Source organism: Xiphophorus couchianus, chromosome 15, assembly GCF_001444195.1.
Source record: "Xiphophorus couchianus chromosome 15, X_couchianus-1.0, whole genome shotgun sequence".
NCBI lineage: Eukaryota > Metazoa > Chordata > Actinopteri > Cyprinodontiformes > Poeciliidae > Xiphophorus > Xiphophorus couchianus.
Window position 1 is genome coordinate 8,775,846 of NC_040242.1, and position 12,946 is coordinate 8,788,791.

General features: G+C 39.0%; 1 protein-coding gene across 1 annotated transcript; it reads right to left on the reverse strand.

Annotated features, from left to right (window-relative positions):
* Positions 1-1,396: 1,396 nt before the first annotated feature.
* Positions 1,397-8,247, reverse strand: prep (prolyl endopeptidase). Its single transcript, XM_028040872.1, has 14 exons — positions 8,033-8,247; positions 7,681-7,755; positions 7,061-7,194; positions 6,844-6,974; positions 6,499-6,708; positions 6,199-6,320; positions 5,994-6,099; positions 5,563-5,754; positions 4,911-5,108; positions 4,203-4,306; positions 3,862-4,093; positions 3,645-3,776; positions 3,415-3,571; positions 1,397-2,350 (listed from the first exon to the last, which is right to left on the reverse strand). The coding sequence occupies exons 1-14, from the start codon at positions 8,168-8,170 to the stop codon at positions 2,056-2,058; spliced, it is 2,226 nt and encodes a 741-aa protein (XP_027896673.1). The 5' UTR covers positions 8,171-8,247; the 3' UTR covers positions 1,397-2,055.
* Positions 8,248-12,946: the final 4,699 nt, after the last annotated feature.

Genomic DNA, 12,946 nt, shown 5'->3' on the forward strand with positions numbered 1-12,946 from the left:
CTGAATCAAAATATTGCACCTTTCTTCAAGTTTTAATATAGCCTCCTTTCCATGTCGGTTGAAGAAATTCTTTAAAAATGACATTACTTGTTCAATAGTCACAGTTTACATAGAAATTAAATGTCTGTTTGTATAGATACATTATGAATGTTATCACTTGTACAGAACTGCACTGACAACCAGTCTGCAAACAAATCATTTTCTTTAGGCCTACAGAGGAGGCAAAATCATCAAGATGAAGAAATTCTTCCTTTTTCCACGGCTTTTTAGGCCCAACTGAGTTTTTTTTCAGCTACTTTTCTCATTGACTGAAGTATCTTATTTAAAAATGATATATTTTAAACAAGCAATCAATGTAAATTCTAACAATTATACCAGTGTTAACACATCTAAGTGGTATGCAGTTCAGTGTTTTAGGGTTATTTACATATAACTGAGCAAAATTATAAATAATTTTATTTATTGGCATTAGGCTAGCGCAGAAAAGTAAAACTAGACATTGTGAATCACCAAATCATAATAAAAAATGAAAGTAATAATTTTGTAAATATTAAAACCTGCAATTTATCCATAATTTGTTGTGAAAGGAGCTTCCCTCTCCTGATCTGTGTGCAAAGACAAATTAGAGGATGTATTGGTTTCATAAGAAATTTATAAATAAGTTTATTTGCTTTTCCAAGCTTTTTTTTCCCACCCACATGAAGGTAGGACAAAAGAGTTGTCTCGAACATTAGCCATGTATGATCAGGAATCCCCATGGAGGACCCCATGTTGGACCACCCTCATTTACTGCTCCTCCTACACGTGTTGGGTCAGTTTAAGGATGACTGGTGCCCCCTGCTGGCGGCATGCACGAACACAGAAACAACAGGTTGCTCAACCAAGAAAACATTGCAAATATGAAAAAAGGGAATGGACGAGATTTATATTTACTAATAATTTTAAATGTTTGAATCTGAGATAATTTCATATATTTTTGAATGCTCAGATTTAGTCGCCGATCGTAACACATTCTGTAGAAAATCACAGAAAACTTATTTCAGTTAATTGCATTCAGAGGCATTCATATAGAATCATTACCCAATAAATGATGTATTTTAAGAGATGTCAGACAATTATGGCTTGGCTAGCTTTTTCCAGACATATTAAATATTCCACTATACTAATAAAAAGGGATTTTTACTGCAGTCTGCTAAAAAGTATGTACAATTTTTGCACTCTGTTCTTGGTCAGCCTTCCTTTCATGAATTACTTCTTTAATTGTAGGCTAGAGTTTCTCAAAGATGGAATTTTTTCTGTTGGCTGTGAACACTTTTTCCTTCCACTTAACTTCCCTTTAGCATTTTTGCCACAGGGTGTCGACGCCATGCGTTTTCTACAGGATAAGGGAATATAATCAGTCTTTAAAAAGTTTATTGTAATTCTGGCATTGTGTTTTGTTCCCTTTAACAGGGTAAACAATCAGCACAAGTCAAGAGGTAGAAAACTTTCATTTGCAAAGAAAACGTTAGCCAACCTTATTACATGCGTGCACACACGCACACACCCCCATACGCACACACACACTATCAATGCAAAATGTTATGTTTGCAAATTTCCACAAAAAACATCAGCTATGCTGTCTACTTGCAGTACACTCATATACACAACACTACAGAACAGTGATATCATTCAACACTCCATGGGCTCCATTCTGTGCACAAAGAATTAAATAATATGCATCAGCTATGGAGCTCCTGGAGGATGGACAAACAAACCTTAAATAAACATCTGACCTCAAAACTGAAATGGCTGATTTAAAATTCCTGGGCATACAGACAGCAAAGAACCACGAATATGGCCCCTGATGTAGTAAGTATGTGAGCTGCTTGATGTGTATGGTTTGTGCTGCTGAAACACTGACAGGTTTATATTAAAAAGGAAAAATAACGGAGCTCGGGTAAACAGCTTGGATTCATTAAACATCTCGTCTAAGTGTTAAAAAGATCATGTCAATAGTCGGTACAAACAGTCCTCTGAATCTGAGTAAAGGGAAGCCAAACACTCGTGCTGATGTTAAATGACCCAGGACAGGTTGAGACAGCGGGCGATGAAGGCGTAGGTATCGGCCACTTCCTGGATGACTTTGCTGGTGGGCTTCCCGGCTCCGTGGCCCGACTTTGTGTCCACGAGGATGAACAGAGGATTTGTCTGCTTGGTGCTGCGACCCACAGCGTGCTGAAGGGTGGCGATGTATTTGAGCGAGTGGAGGGGCACCACCCGGTCATCGTGGTCTCCTGTCAGCAGCAGCACCGCTGGGTACTGGACCCCGTTGCCCTCTGGGACATGGATGTTGTGCAGCGGCGAGTATCTGGGAAATTAGAAATAATTAGACAGAACTACATGCAGTACAACTAACAGATATTAGACAGTAAAGAACATTACTGCTGCGCAAAGGTAAAGTCAAAATTATTGAGACCAAACATATCATTAGAGCTGAAATGATTCGGATTAATCATTTATTGAAATAATGGTCAACTAACTGAGTAGGTGATTAATTGTTCGCTGTAGTGTACAGACTTAATGTCTTGTTTGCTAAAAGAATATACTTAGAGCAGTAATTAATCCAAAACAATACAAAAATATCCATTTTTATTTCAGATGAAAAAAAAACAACTTTTATAAATATGTCTTATCCAGTGGCCTAGTCTGATCTTAGACTGGTTCAAATTCTGTAAAAAGGAAAAAATCTTATGAAGCACCTTTTGCTATCAAATTATAAATCAGAACTATAATGAACAGATTAGCCCTACACTTTATTGATGTTAAGTCAAGCAGAAAGTGGCCAAGCTTTTCACATGTTGATGGTAGAAATACTTATTTTGCTGCAGATGCATCCTTTTTTTTTTTTTTTTTTTACAAATGATCAGATTAAGGAATGCTGTGCTACTGAATTCTTTGCATCTTCTAGTGCATTTCTAAATAAAAAAAAAAATCTGTGGAACGTGTCAAATTTATCCCCCGATTAATTGTCAGAATAATCAATAGACAAACCCATCACAGAAATAATCATTATTTGTAGCACCACATATCAATTTAAAATATAACTACAACTATTTTATTGAATGCAGACTCTTAATGCAGTTTCTTAACATAGTGGATTCAGTGGTGTGTGTGTGTTTTTGTACTTTCTATTGTTATTGTTTAAAAGTTAAACAACAAAATGTGGTAAAGATCAGATCAATTAGACTTTCAAACCAGTGTGTGCACTTTTTAAACCGAGACAGCTTAAAGGAGCTAATAAGCAAGAGAGAAACCTGAGTGTAGCACTCTTAATCTGAAGGGCCTGGTTCAAACAGGACAGAAATGTTTCCTTCCTCTGAACAGGTTAAAAACGCAGAGGACAGATGGACAACACTGCCCAGGAGGTCTTACTTAATGAGCCACTCGAACTGCTCTTTGTCCTCTGCACAGCCAAAGTCTGTGGTCCATGCGTGGCCGATGGTGAACTTGTGGAACTTCATCATGTCCATGACGCCCACCTGAGCCACGGCACAGCCAAACAGCTCAGGCCGCTGGTTCACACAGGCCGCTGAGGGACAAGGTGTTCTGTTAACTCAACTGGAAATCTGAACTGAAACTCATCCGGTCTCTGGAATACATACCAACGAGTAAACCCCCGTTAGAACCTCCATTTATAGTCAGTTTGGACGCCGATGTGTATCCCTCCTTGATGAGATATTCAGCTGCACACTGGAAGTCTGTGAAGCAGTTCTGCTTGTTCGCGAGCATTCCAGCTAAAGAAGACCAAATGCATCATTGTGACTTTAAACATCAACCCAAATACATGTTTTATAAACTGCCGGGTCTTGAGCTGCCTACCTTTGTGCCAGGTCTCCCCATACTCGCCCCCACCTCTGATGTTGGCCACAGCCAGAACGCCTCCTAGATGTCTGACGAAGATGAGTCGGGAGACGCTGTAACTCGGCGTGATGGAGATGTTGAAGCCTCCGTAGCCGTACAAGAAACCTGGATGGGATCCGTCCAGTTTGATGCCTTTTTTGTGAACGATAAACATAGGTATCTGCATGCCGTCCTTGGAGGGATAGAAGATCTAACGGAAATAGACAACAGCTTAATCATAAAATGGTTTAGCAGAAAAAAAATATTGACATATTTAAAATGTATTCAAATATGAAGTTTATCTTCTTAAACTCTGTTACCTGAGTTGTTTGGTAGTCGTCAGGGTTGAAACCTTTGACGGTGACCTCTCTGAAGACATGGGGCTGCAGTGGTTCCTTAGTTAGGTCACAATGGTAAATGATTGCTTGGAAAGGAGGAAAACAAAAACATTTAGTGTTTTTCTAAATCACTTGGAAAGGAAGTGGGAAGGTTATTTCCCTGTGTGGTTTAAATTATTAAGTAATTTGTTTTTAAATACGTCTATATTAGCTTTTTGAAACAAGAAAAAACAAAAAGACAAATGGGTTTCTAATTTTAAAAATACATTTTGATCTTTTTCCTCATGTTTTTATATCTTATTATTGAACCACAGAGTAAATGTCTTAAAGATAGGATTAATAAGTGATTTATTATTGTAACAGGCTTTAAGATAAATTTGGCAACACGTTCACCTTAATCACCTCACTAATGTCCACTGTCAACAATAAAACTGAAAAAACAAACTATTTTTAAGGAGTAATTTTTAAGAGCTTTAATTAATCAAAAACACCAAATATTTTTAAAAATTCAACAGTACAGCCCTTTGTTGTTTATAAAAAAATAATGACTGACTGATCAGCAAGTTCATCTGGGAACCTGTGCTTCATTTCAATATACACAAACAAGCAGCACTGTTAATATTTAGCCTACTGGCTTGTAAAAAGCACACACCGTATTCATTAATTATGCAACATCACAGCGTCTTCTACCTGGCGATAAAAAAGAGGTGAAATAGTAGAAGATCTCCGAATCTCTCTTCCGTCCTGTAAAGCCCACGACAGAGCCGACGTCGAGAGGGAAGGTCCTCAGCTCCTCCCCTGAGCTCAGATGGTACATCTTCAAAACATTCTTCACATCGTGGAGGAAACATATGAACAGGTAGCTGGAGTAGGTGCAGGTAGCGAACACTGGAGGGAAGACATGGGAAAATTAACTGAAAGTGAGGACTTTAAAATCAGGTTAACATTACGGAGCTCTGTCAAAGTTTGCACACCACTTGTGGTTGCATTTGCCACATAATTAGTAAATAAGATTCACCTGTTTTAAATTTGATCTCAGCTTTAAGAACCAGTACAAACACAAGAAGCTCAAAGTCAAAGATGAGTTTGAGCTATTTTGCAAAGAAGAATGAGAGAAATACATCTAAATATGCAAATCTGATAAAAAAAAAAACACCACAAAAGTAGCTTTAAATGTAGCAAAATGCTACAGAATTAAGGAAGCTGCATCCATATTTTATTTATTCTTATTGACTTCCATCTACTTTAGGATTATGTTGGTCTGTGACACAAACCCCGATAAAATACAGTGTATTAAATATGTGGTTGTGATGAGAGAGATGAAAATTTTCCAAAAGCTCACCAATGACATCTTTGTCATGTTGAGGGATGAGCTCCTTCCAGTTTTCCTGATCTGAAGAGGCGAAGTCGATGTTGATGAGTCTGTAACGCGGGGCGTCCAAGTTGGTCTTAAAAGTAAACAAAGTTCCCTCGTTGGTCACGTATTCGTACTCCGCGTCAAAGTTGTCAATCAACTTTATCCAGGGCAAAAGTCCTAAACACACAAGGTTGTGCAAAATTAAATGAAATAAAACAAATAAAAAGTGTGTATTATAGCAAATAACGTTGCACAAAATGTTCTAATTTCAGATTTAGTTACCATTTAAAAATATAAGAATAGCTATTTGAAAAGACTGAGTTATAAGCAACTTTTTCAAGAAAAAAAAACATTCTCAGGTAATTTCAAATAGCACAGAATAAAATACTATGGATGACAAATAGAAAAGGGAATACCTGTAATACCCTGAGGAGTTGTTTGCAAGTCGCAATACCAGAGTCTGTTGACAGGATCGCAGCCTTCTCTGATTGACAGCAGCACATAGCGCCCATCGTCTGATACCTGAAATACTCTCCTGTCACTAACCGCTGCTTTTAACATCAATTTGCACATGTAGTCTATTTCATTTATTTGTGAGCATCAAAGAACTATGAGGCCCACCTCAGCACCACTCATCCATTTGGGGTGGTCAGGAAACTCAGCACACAGCACGTCCTGAGACTGTGGAGTCCCCAGAATGTGATAGTAAAGCTTCTGATGAAGATTCGTGGAGGTCTCAGTACCTGCGAGGTGCAACACAGTAAGTTCAATAAAGCAACCAAAATAAATACAACCTTGGTTATTAAAAACAACAATGGGGCAAAATTTCCTTACCATAGTCTCAGTTAAAGTCTAATTTCTGAACCATTAATAACAGATATTTATATTCACATCAAAAATAGAAATCTTATATTATCTTACCGTCACTTTTGCCCTCCTGATCTGGGTACGAATTGTAAAAAAGCCCTTTCCCATCATGAGTCCAGGACATGCAGCTAAACTTGACTCGCTCCAGGCGGTCCTCCAGAGGCTCGGCGCCCTCAACCCGCAAGAAGTGGATCTCCACCCAGTCCGACCCGCTGGCGCTGGTGCCGTAGGCCAGGTACTCTCCGTCCTCAGAAAATGCGTAACCTCGATAGTATCAGAGAAGAACACAGAGAACTTAGACATCTGTTTTTATTTTAATCAGAAAAATGAACCATTGCTATTGAAGGACACAGGATTATTAACTTGTCTGAAAAAAGTAAGGTATAATTGATGGAATACCTCGAAGAGCAACTGTTCCGTCATCAGAAAACGTGTTTGGATCTAAGAACACTGCGGGGTCAGCATCTAAACTCTCCTGGACGTACATCACACTCTGGTTCTGGAGGCCTGTGTTGTAAAAGTGAAAATACCTAAGAAAAAAAGCATGGACATAAGAGGTCAAATTGGGAACCGTCACCTCAGAGTGAATATCAAAACATTCTGCTGAAAGCCTCACCTGCTTCCCCTCTTAAACGGACAACTATACTTTGGATAGTCGTACAGCTCTGTCATGCGCTCCTTGAAAAGATCCCGCACTTCACACTGTTCTAAAAATGGCAACGTCAGCTGGTTCTGAGCGTTGACGAAGGCCTGGTGAGAGAGAAAAGGAACAATATACAGAATGATCAGACGGTTTTGATGGTTGACATCATGAAATGGTAAAAATTAAGTTTTTAATCAATATACAGAGATATTTTCACCCCTTTATGACTGAATTCATGAAGATCAACCGAAATAACGTACAATATTAAAGAAGGTTGTATAAGTGGGGAGAAGAAACCACCTTTATATTTTATGTTATAAAAGAGCCCAAAGGGTCTGCATTACGCTAACAACTCAAAAAAAGTTATCGAATGATACATGTTATTATCGGTCAATCTGCTGCTACTATTTTTGCTTCAGTTACATTTGTTGTGACAAATATAATAAAAAAAAAATGTTAAAGCTGTTTTACATTAATTGGCATCTTTGAAATGTTGCCAACACTGTAACGTGTGAAAGTATCTTCTGTTTTTTCCTCATAGGACTTCCTGTGTCTGTGACCGACTCGTGGCACGAGGACAAATGAGGATTTACCTGTGTCTTCTCACTGTCTGGATCCTCCAGCCAGCTGTATGGATCTGGCACTTTGCAACCATGGTAGTCATCCACCTAAATAATAATAATAATAGCAAAAACTCAGTTAATAGGCAATATAGATACCGGGCCGGCATATCGTGGAGATAATTAAGCCAAAATATTATACTGCAATGTGTAAGTTGTTTACTTTAGGAATCACATATTTACATTATCAGCTCTGACAGCCTGGTTTCTATCACCTGGCTAAGCTAACTAGCATGCTAACAAAGCAAACGCTCATTGAAATGAATGAACCCCCACAGTGATTTAGCAAGCTAGGCTAATCAGTTAGCGAGTCCCCTTTACTCACAACAGCCTCGTCGCGGTAAGCCTGGGGATACTGAAAAGCCATCTTGGAGGTCAGTTTTCGAGAATGACGCAGTACACAAAGCTGGCGCAGTGACTGTAACAGAGGCTTTGAAATGACTTTGCGGAGCCTGTGAATCATCAACTTGAAGCGATGAAGCTTTTGTCAGAGGAGAGGCTCCCCGTTTACACACAGTCAACGAGCTCCTTGGTCGGTTGCTGTCCTGTCATCTGAAATTTGAGGTCGCTCTCTAGCGACGGAAAGCAGTAACACAACTTCTGAAATAAATAGGTTGTCCCTCTTTATAAAAATGTACAGCTGATATAAAATTGAATCTTATATTTTACTCGTTTTTTTCTTCAGATTTGTAGAGTTACGCATTACATTACTGTAATTTCACTTTTTCAGTGCACAAAGATCAGATTTCAAGTCATGTCATCTGGAGAAATACTCAGATGATTAGTTATGAGGTGTGTCAAGAAGCATCGATTGGGGAAATGATAGGATACTTTTCATAGTTGTGCACTTTCATGTCCATCATTGTTTGTTGTCAAAAGACAACAACATTGTTTGTTGTCAATAGACGACATCATGGAAATTACTTCTCCTCAACAGACAAGTTTAAGCATCTTGTTGCCTAAAAAATGGCCAGCGATGGTAGGATGAAGCAGAACATGGTTAAATGGACCGGATTTTTAATAAACATTGTAGATCTTTCCAAGAAAAGGTTCCACATAGCATGATGCTGCCACCAATGTGTTTCAGAAAGAATGTGTGTTCAAGATACATAGACATATAGGCAGAACGGCAGATAGACATTATGTCTTGGGTACTGAGCCATAATGCATCTTCACTGTTGGTCATGAAACTGATCATGACTAAAACAATGAGGTCTTGGATACAAGTAGCTGAATTGAGCTTCCTCATCCTCACTAAGAATAATGTACAATAATTCCATACAGAATTAATATTGTATATTTTGGACCAAAGAATATCAAAATCTATGTCCAATGTTCAGTGTATATATTTTTTAAAATTACACTGAACACCACAAGGGGGCACCCATTCCCTTTCCTCTAGTATGCAGAGAAGCAGTAGAAAACAATTTTTTTGTTAGAAATTTTACTTGAGCACTTGTGCCGCTCCCTTATGTAATGGCACCCTTGGCAGAAAGCCACATTGCCTGTTTTAAAAGCCACAAAGAACGAAAAATTTTCATCTGTTTTTTCCAGTACTCCTCTCTCTCCTTCTAGACATCTGTTTGTGCAGCCGCCTCAGGACCAGTGACTCAGAGAAACTAAACAAACTAGATAGCTATATGTGCTTGGAACTGTAATGGAATTTTTAAAGCCACTCTGTGGAGGAAAGTACAAAGTTATTCACACTTCTTAAATAAAACCTCGAACAGAGTTATGACAAAGCAGGGTTTTTTCTGTAAGATCTCCAAGGAATGACTCTGTAGGAAGTTAAAAATGTTTCACAGTAAATGAAAACAGGGATATTGAACGGTCACCAAAGTCCATTAAGAATCTCAATCACTGCTCTTATCTGTCTGACAGTGCAGGAGAGAGGTCAGCCCCTCACTCCTCTTTCTTTCCCCTCATCATCCTCTCCCCTTTACTTCCTTCCTCCACTTACTGCTTAATCAATCAGGGGTTATTTGGCCATCATTGTCTCTGGCAGCTACGCTTACACAATGAATGATAGCGCTTATAGAGGTACCCATCATCTTCACTGTCAAGAAAATCCGAGCTCATCCCACTTCCCCATGCTGGAGATTTTAGTTTAACAGTAATAATAAATAAAGTTATCTTTAAAATGAATCACTCAAGTGACATCAAGGCTCAGCAGTAGACTTAAGTGTCAATAAAGTTAGTTTAACAGTAATAATAAATAAAGTTATCTTTAAAATGAATCACTCAAGTGACATCAAGGCTCAGCAGTAGACTTAAGTGTCAATAAAGTTAGTTTAACAGTAATAATAAATAAAGTTATCTTTAAAATGAATCACTCAAGTGACATCAAGGCCCAACATTAGACTTAAGTGTCAATAAAATAAATCTAGTTGTGTGTGTTGTTTTTGTCTCATGCAAACTTTGCTTTAATTCTACTTTTTTCTATCTAATCATAAGAAATCATAGTCAGTCAGAGAGAGTCATTAAACAGGAAAAGCAGGTTTCCTGGAAAAAGAGGAAGTTTCCAGCCTGCAGATTTATAAAAATAGCTGAGACTATTTCTTAGTTTAAAGCATGAAAGTTTTAAAGAATGAAATCTAAACATTATTAGTAATTGGATAAGATTCAAAGTAAAATACTTATATTAATATTGGTTTAATTGTAATAATACTTACACTTACATTTGTGAGAACACTTACAAGAAAAACAAGTAACTGTAACTTTGGTATTATATAATTAGAATCATGGATTATTCTTGGTTTCTTTTCAGAAAAACATCTGTAATAACTCACATTAAGATTATAATAAATATAATTAATAAGTTATAGTTATAAAATTATAAATGAATGCTAAATCAGAGAAGCTAAAGAAAATAAATGTGATATAAATGTGATTTTGACATTGAACTTGAAATGGTGTAAAAGGTTGTAAAACTGCAATTAAACATCACTGATATGTTGGAGGTAGATGGTAGGTGAAAGGTGACAGGAAGGGAAAAAGGGGAACTAACAGGAGAGCAGAGATGATCAGCACCTTATTTGGAAACAGGAGGTTGAGCAGCCCTGAGACATTGGCACAGACATCATGACATGATGTCTCTTAAGACAGTGACGGATATGAGATCATCTGTCTAAGCAGACAGATGAACCCTATATAAGGTGGGTGCAAAAGAGGAACCTTTCGTTGGATCCTCCGGGCAGCTTCGAGCCAAGATCGAGATGGACAAAGAACTCTGCAGCTGAAGAAGAGCCGGGGCCACGGAGCCGGAGACTGTCCTGCACATGGAGACCAACCCGTCTGGCCCACAATCTGTGGCTTCGAATCGCACTTCTCTCATCGGCTGGGTTCTGACCCCAAAGACAAAGATGAAGACAAAGACAAGGAAGAAGAACTGGTGCCTTTTTTCCTGCCAGCACCAAGTCCTGTGTGACCTCAGCATCCATGCGGAGAAGAAGCTCATCGGACCTGCGGAGATCCTGGCCTTCATCGATCAACATCTTCCTCCTGTTGCAACACCTTCTTCATCATCAAGCCAGGTCTGGGGTTCGAAACGCCAGGCTCCGTCCGTCTCTCTCAAAGGTTCCCTTTTTTAGTTCTCAGTGTCAGCAGTAGGGAAAGATAGACTAGATGATTGATTTTACTTATTTGATTATTTCTGCTACTGAATTAAGCTGTACTGACCCTTGCAAAAATGCCTTACTAATAAAATATTTAGCATAAAGAAAATCTAAAAGATGTTGTGGACATTCAGTTAATGAGTCACCTTAAAGTTCTTTGATGGTTGTAAAATAGCTGTGATGTTTGATTCTGGAGAGGAAGAGGTGGAAAATGTTTTTAGGTTGCTGGTAGCCCATATTTAAAACCTCATCCTTGGGACTCGCCCGAGTCACTAAAACCTACCTGGTTCAATAACAAATGCAAGTTGCAAAATAGAGAACGAGCGACCGTTAACAGGTGTGCTCTGTGAAACTAGTTGGCTGTAGGCTGCTCAGTCTGGCTAATTCACAGGGGGAAGAAGGGTGGGACACCTGGATGTAGGCCGTCAGATAACCAGGCGAATCGTTTCTCGAAACCAGCTTAAACAGAGTTTACTTCAGTTCTGGACAGGGTAAATCCCAGCAGATTTAGGAAACTCAACGTACCCGTTAGACGGAGAGCTGGTAGCACATCTCCCCTCTCAGAAGAGGAAGTACGAGAGTGAGAGAGTAGAGACAGAAAGGAGGGGGGGGGTGTTGCGCAACAACATAACTTTGAGAAGATGATGGGATTCTCAAAACTGAATGTTCAATTAACTTAAATTGAACGTAATAGCTTTAATGGTATGCTTTGTTACATCGAAAGTCTTGTTCCTTGTTCTGATGCCACATTTTTATCATTTGTCTTTCAGGAGAAATGCAGATAGGATCTTTCATTGCACATACACAGCAGTGCTTCCGCTTAAAAAGGCAAACACATTGTTTGAATGCTCTGATCAGACAGTCAGATGTCTTCTAAGGAATTCCAGAGTGTTGTTACTTTCACATTCAGGCACCGAGCGTATCGGATCTTTCACGCCCTTTAGGCAGTTGCAACAGTGTGCAAAGTTCAGAGGAAGAGATTCTTGAGTGGCGACACATACTGTACTTCTGTATGATTGCATGATAAATAGAGAGAAAAGAGAAAATGGAACAATAATTCAAAATGAATCATCTGTCTCTTCTTCTTAGAAGCAAAATATAGTTCAGGCTCAGTGAAGGAAGTGGCTTTAGGCAAGTATCTTATCCCCGTTTTCTCTTCCCACCTCAACTCCAGCGACACATTTCCAAATGCAAAGCGGGTCTCTTCCTGTTTGTTCATTAGCTGCAATATGTGTAAAGGGCCTATTGTGTTCTGGACACCTCTGCTTTCCTTCACAACTTGAGGGGGAGAACAACACTAATGGTTTGAATGAGTGTGTTTGAATTGTAACCTGGCCTTTCCGCGCTTGTACAACGGTGAGTTCATGCACTTGTATATTTCACACAGAGCTGGACTGCGCTGGAGGTGTCCACGAGTGAATCACACCTCTTTTTCCCTTTGTTTTCCCCCCATTGTCCAGGGTCAGCGGTGATCTGTCCGTCCATAGTCGGAAGCACCTGCCTCCGTTGCAGCATACAAAGAGGGATGACCACCTGTTGTGTTTTACTGCAGTGGGTTACTACAAGGTTATCCTATTCAAAAATCTCCATGGCCTCTCTCTGACTGACTCCTGTTTGAAGCTGCC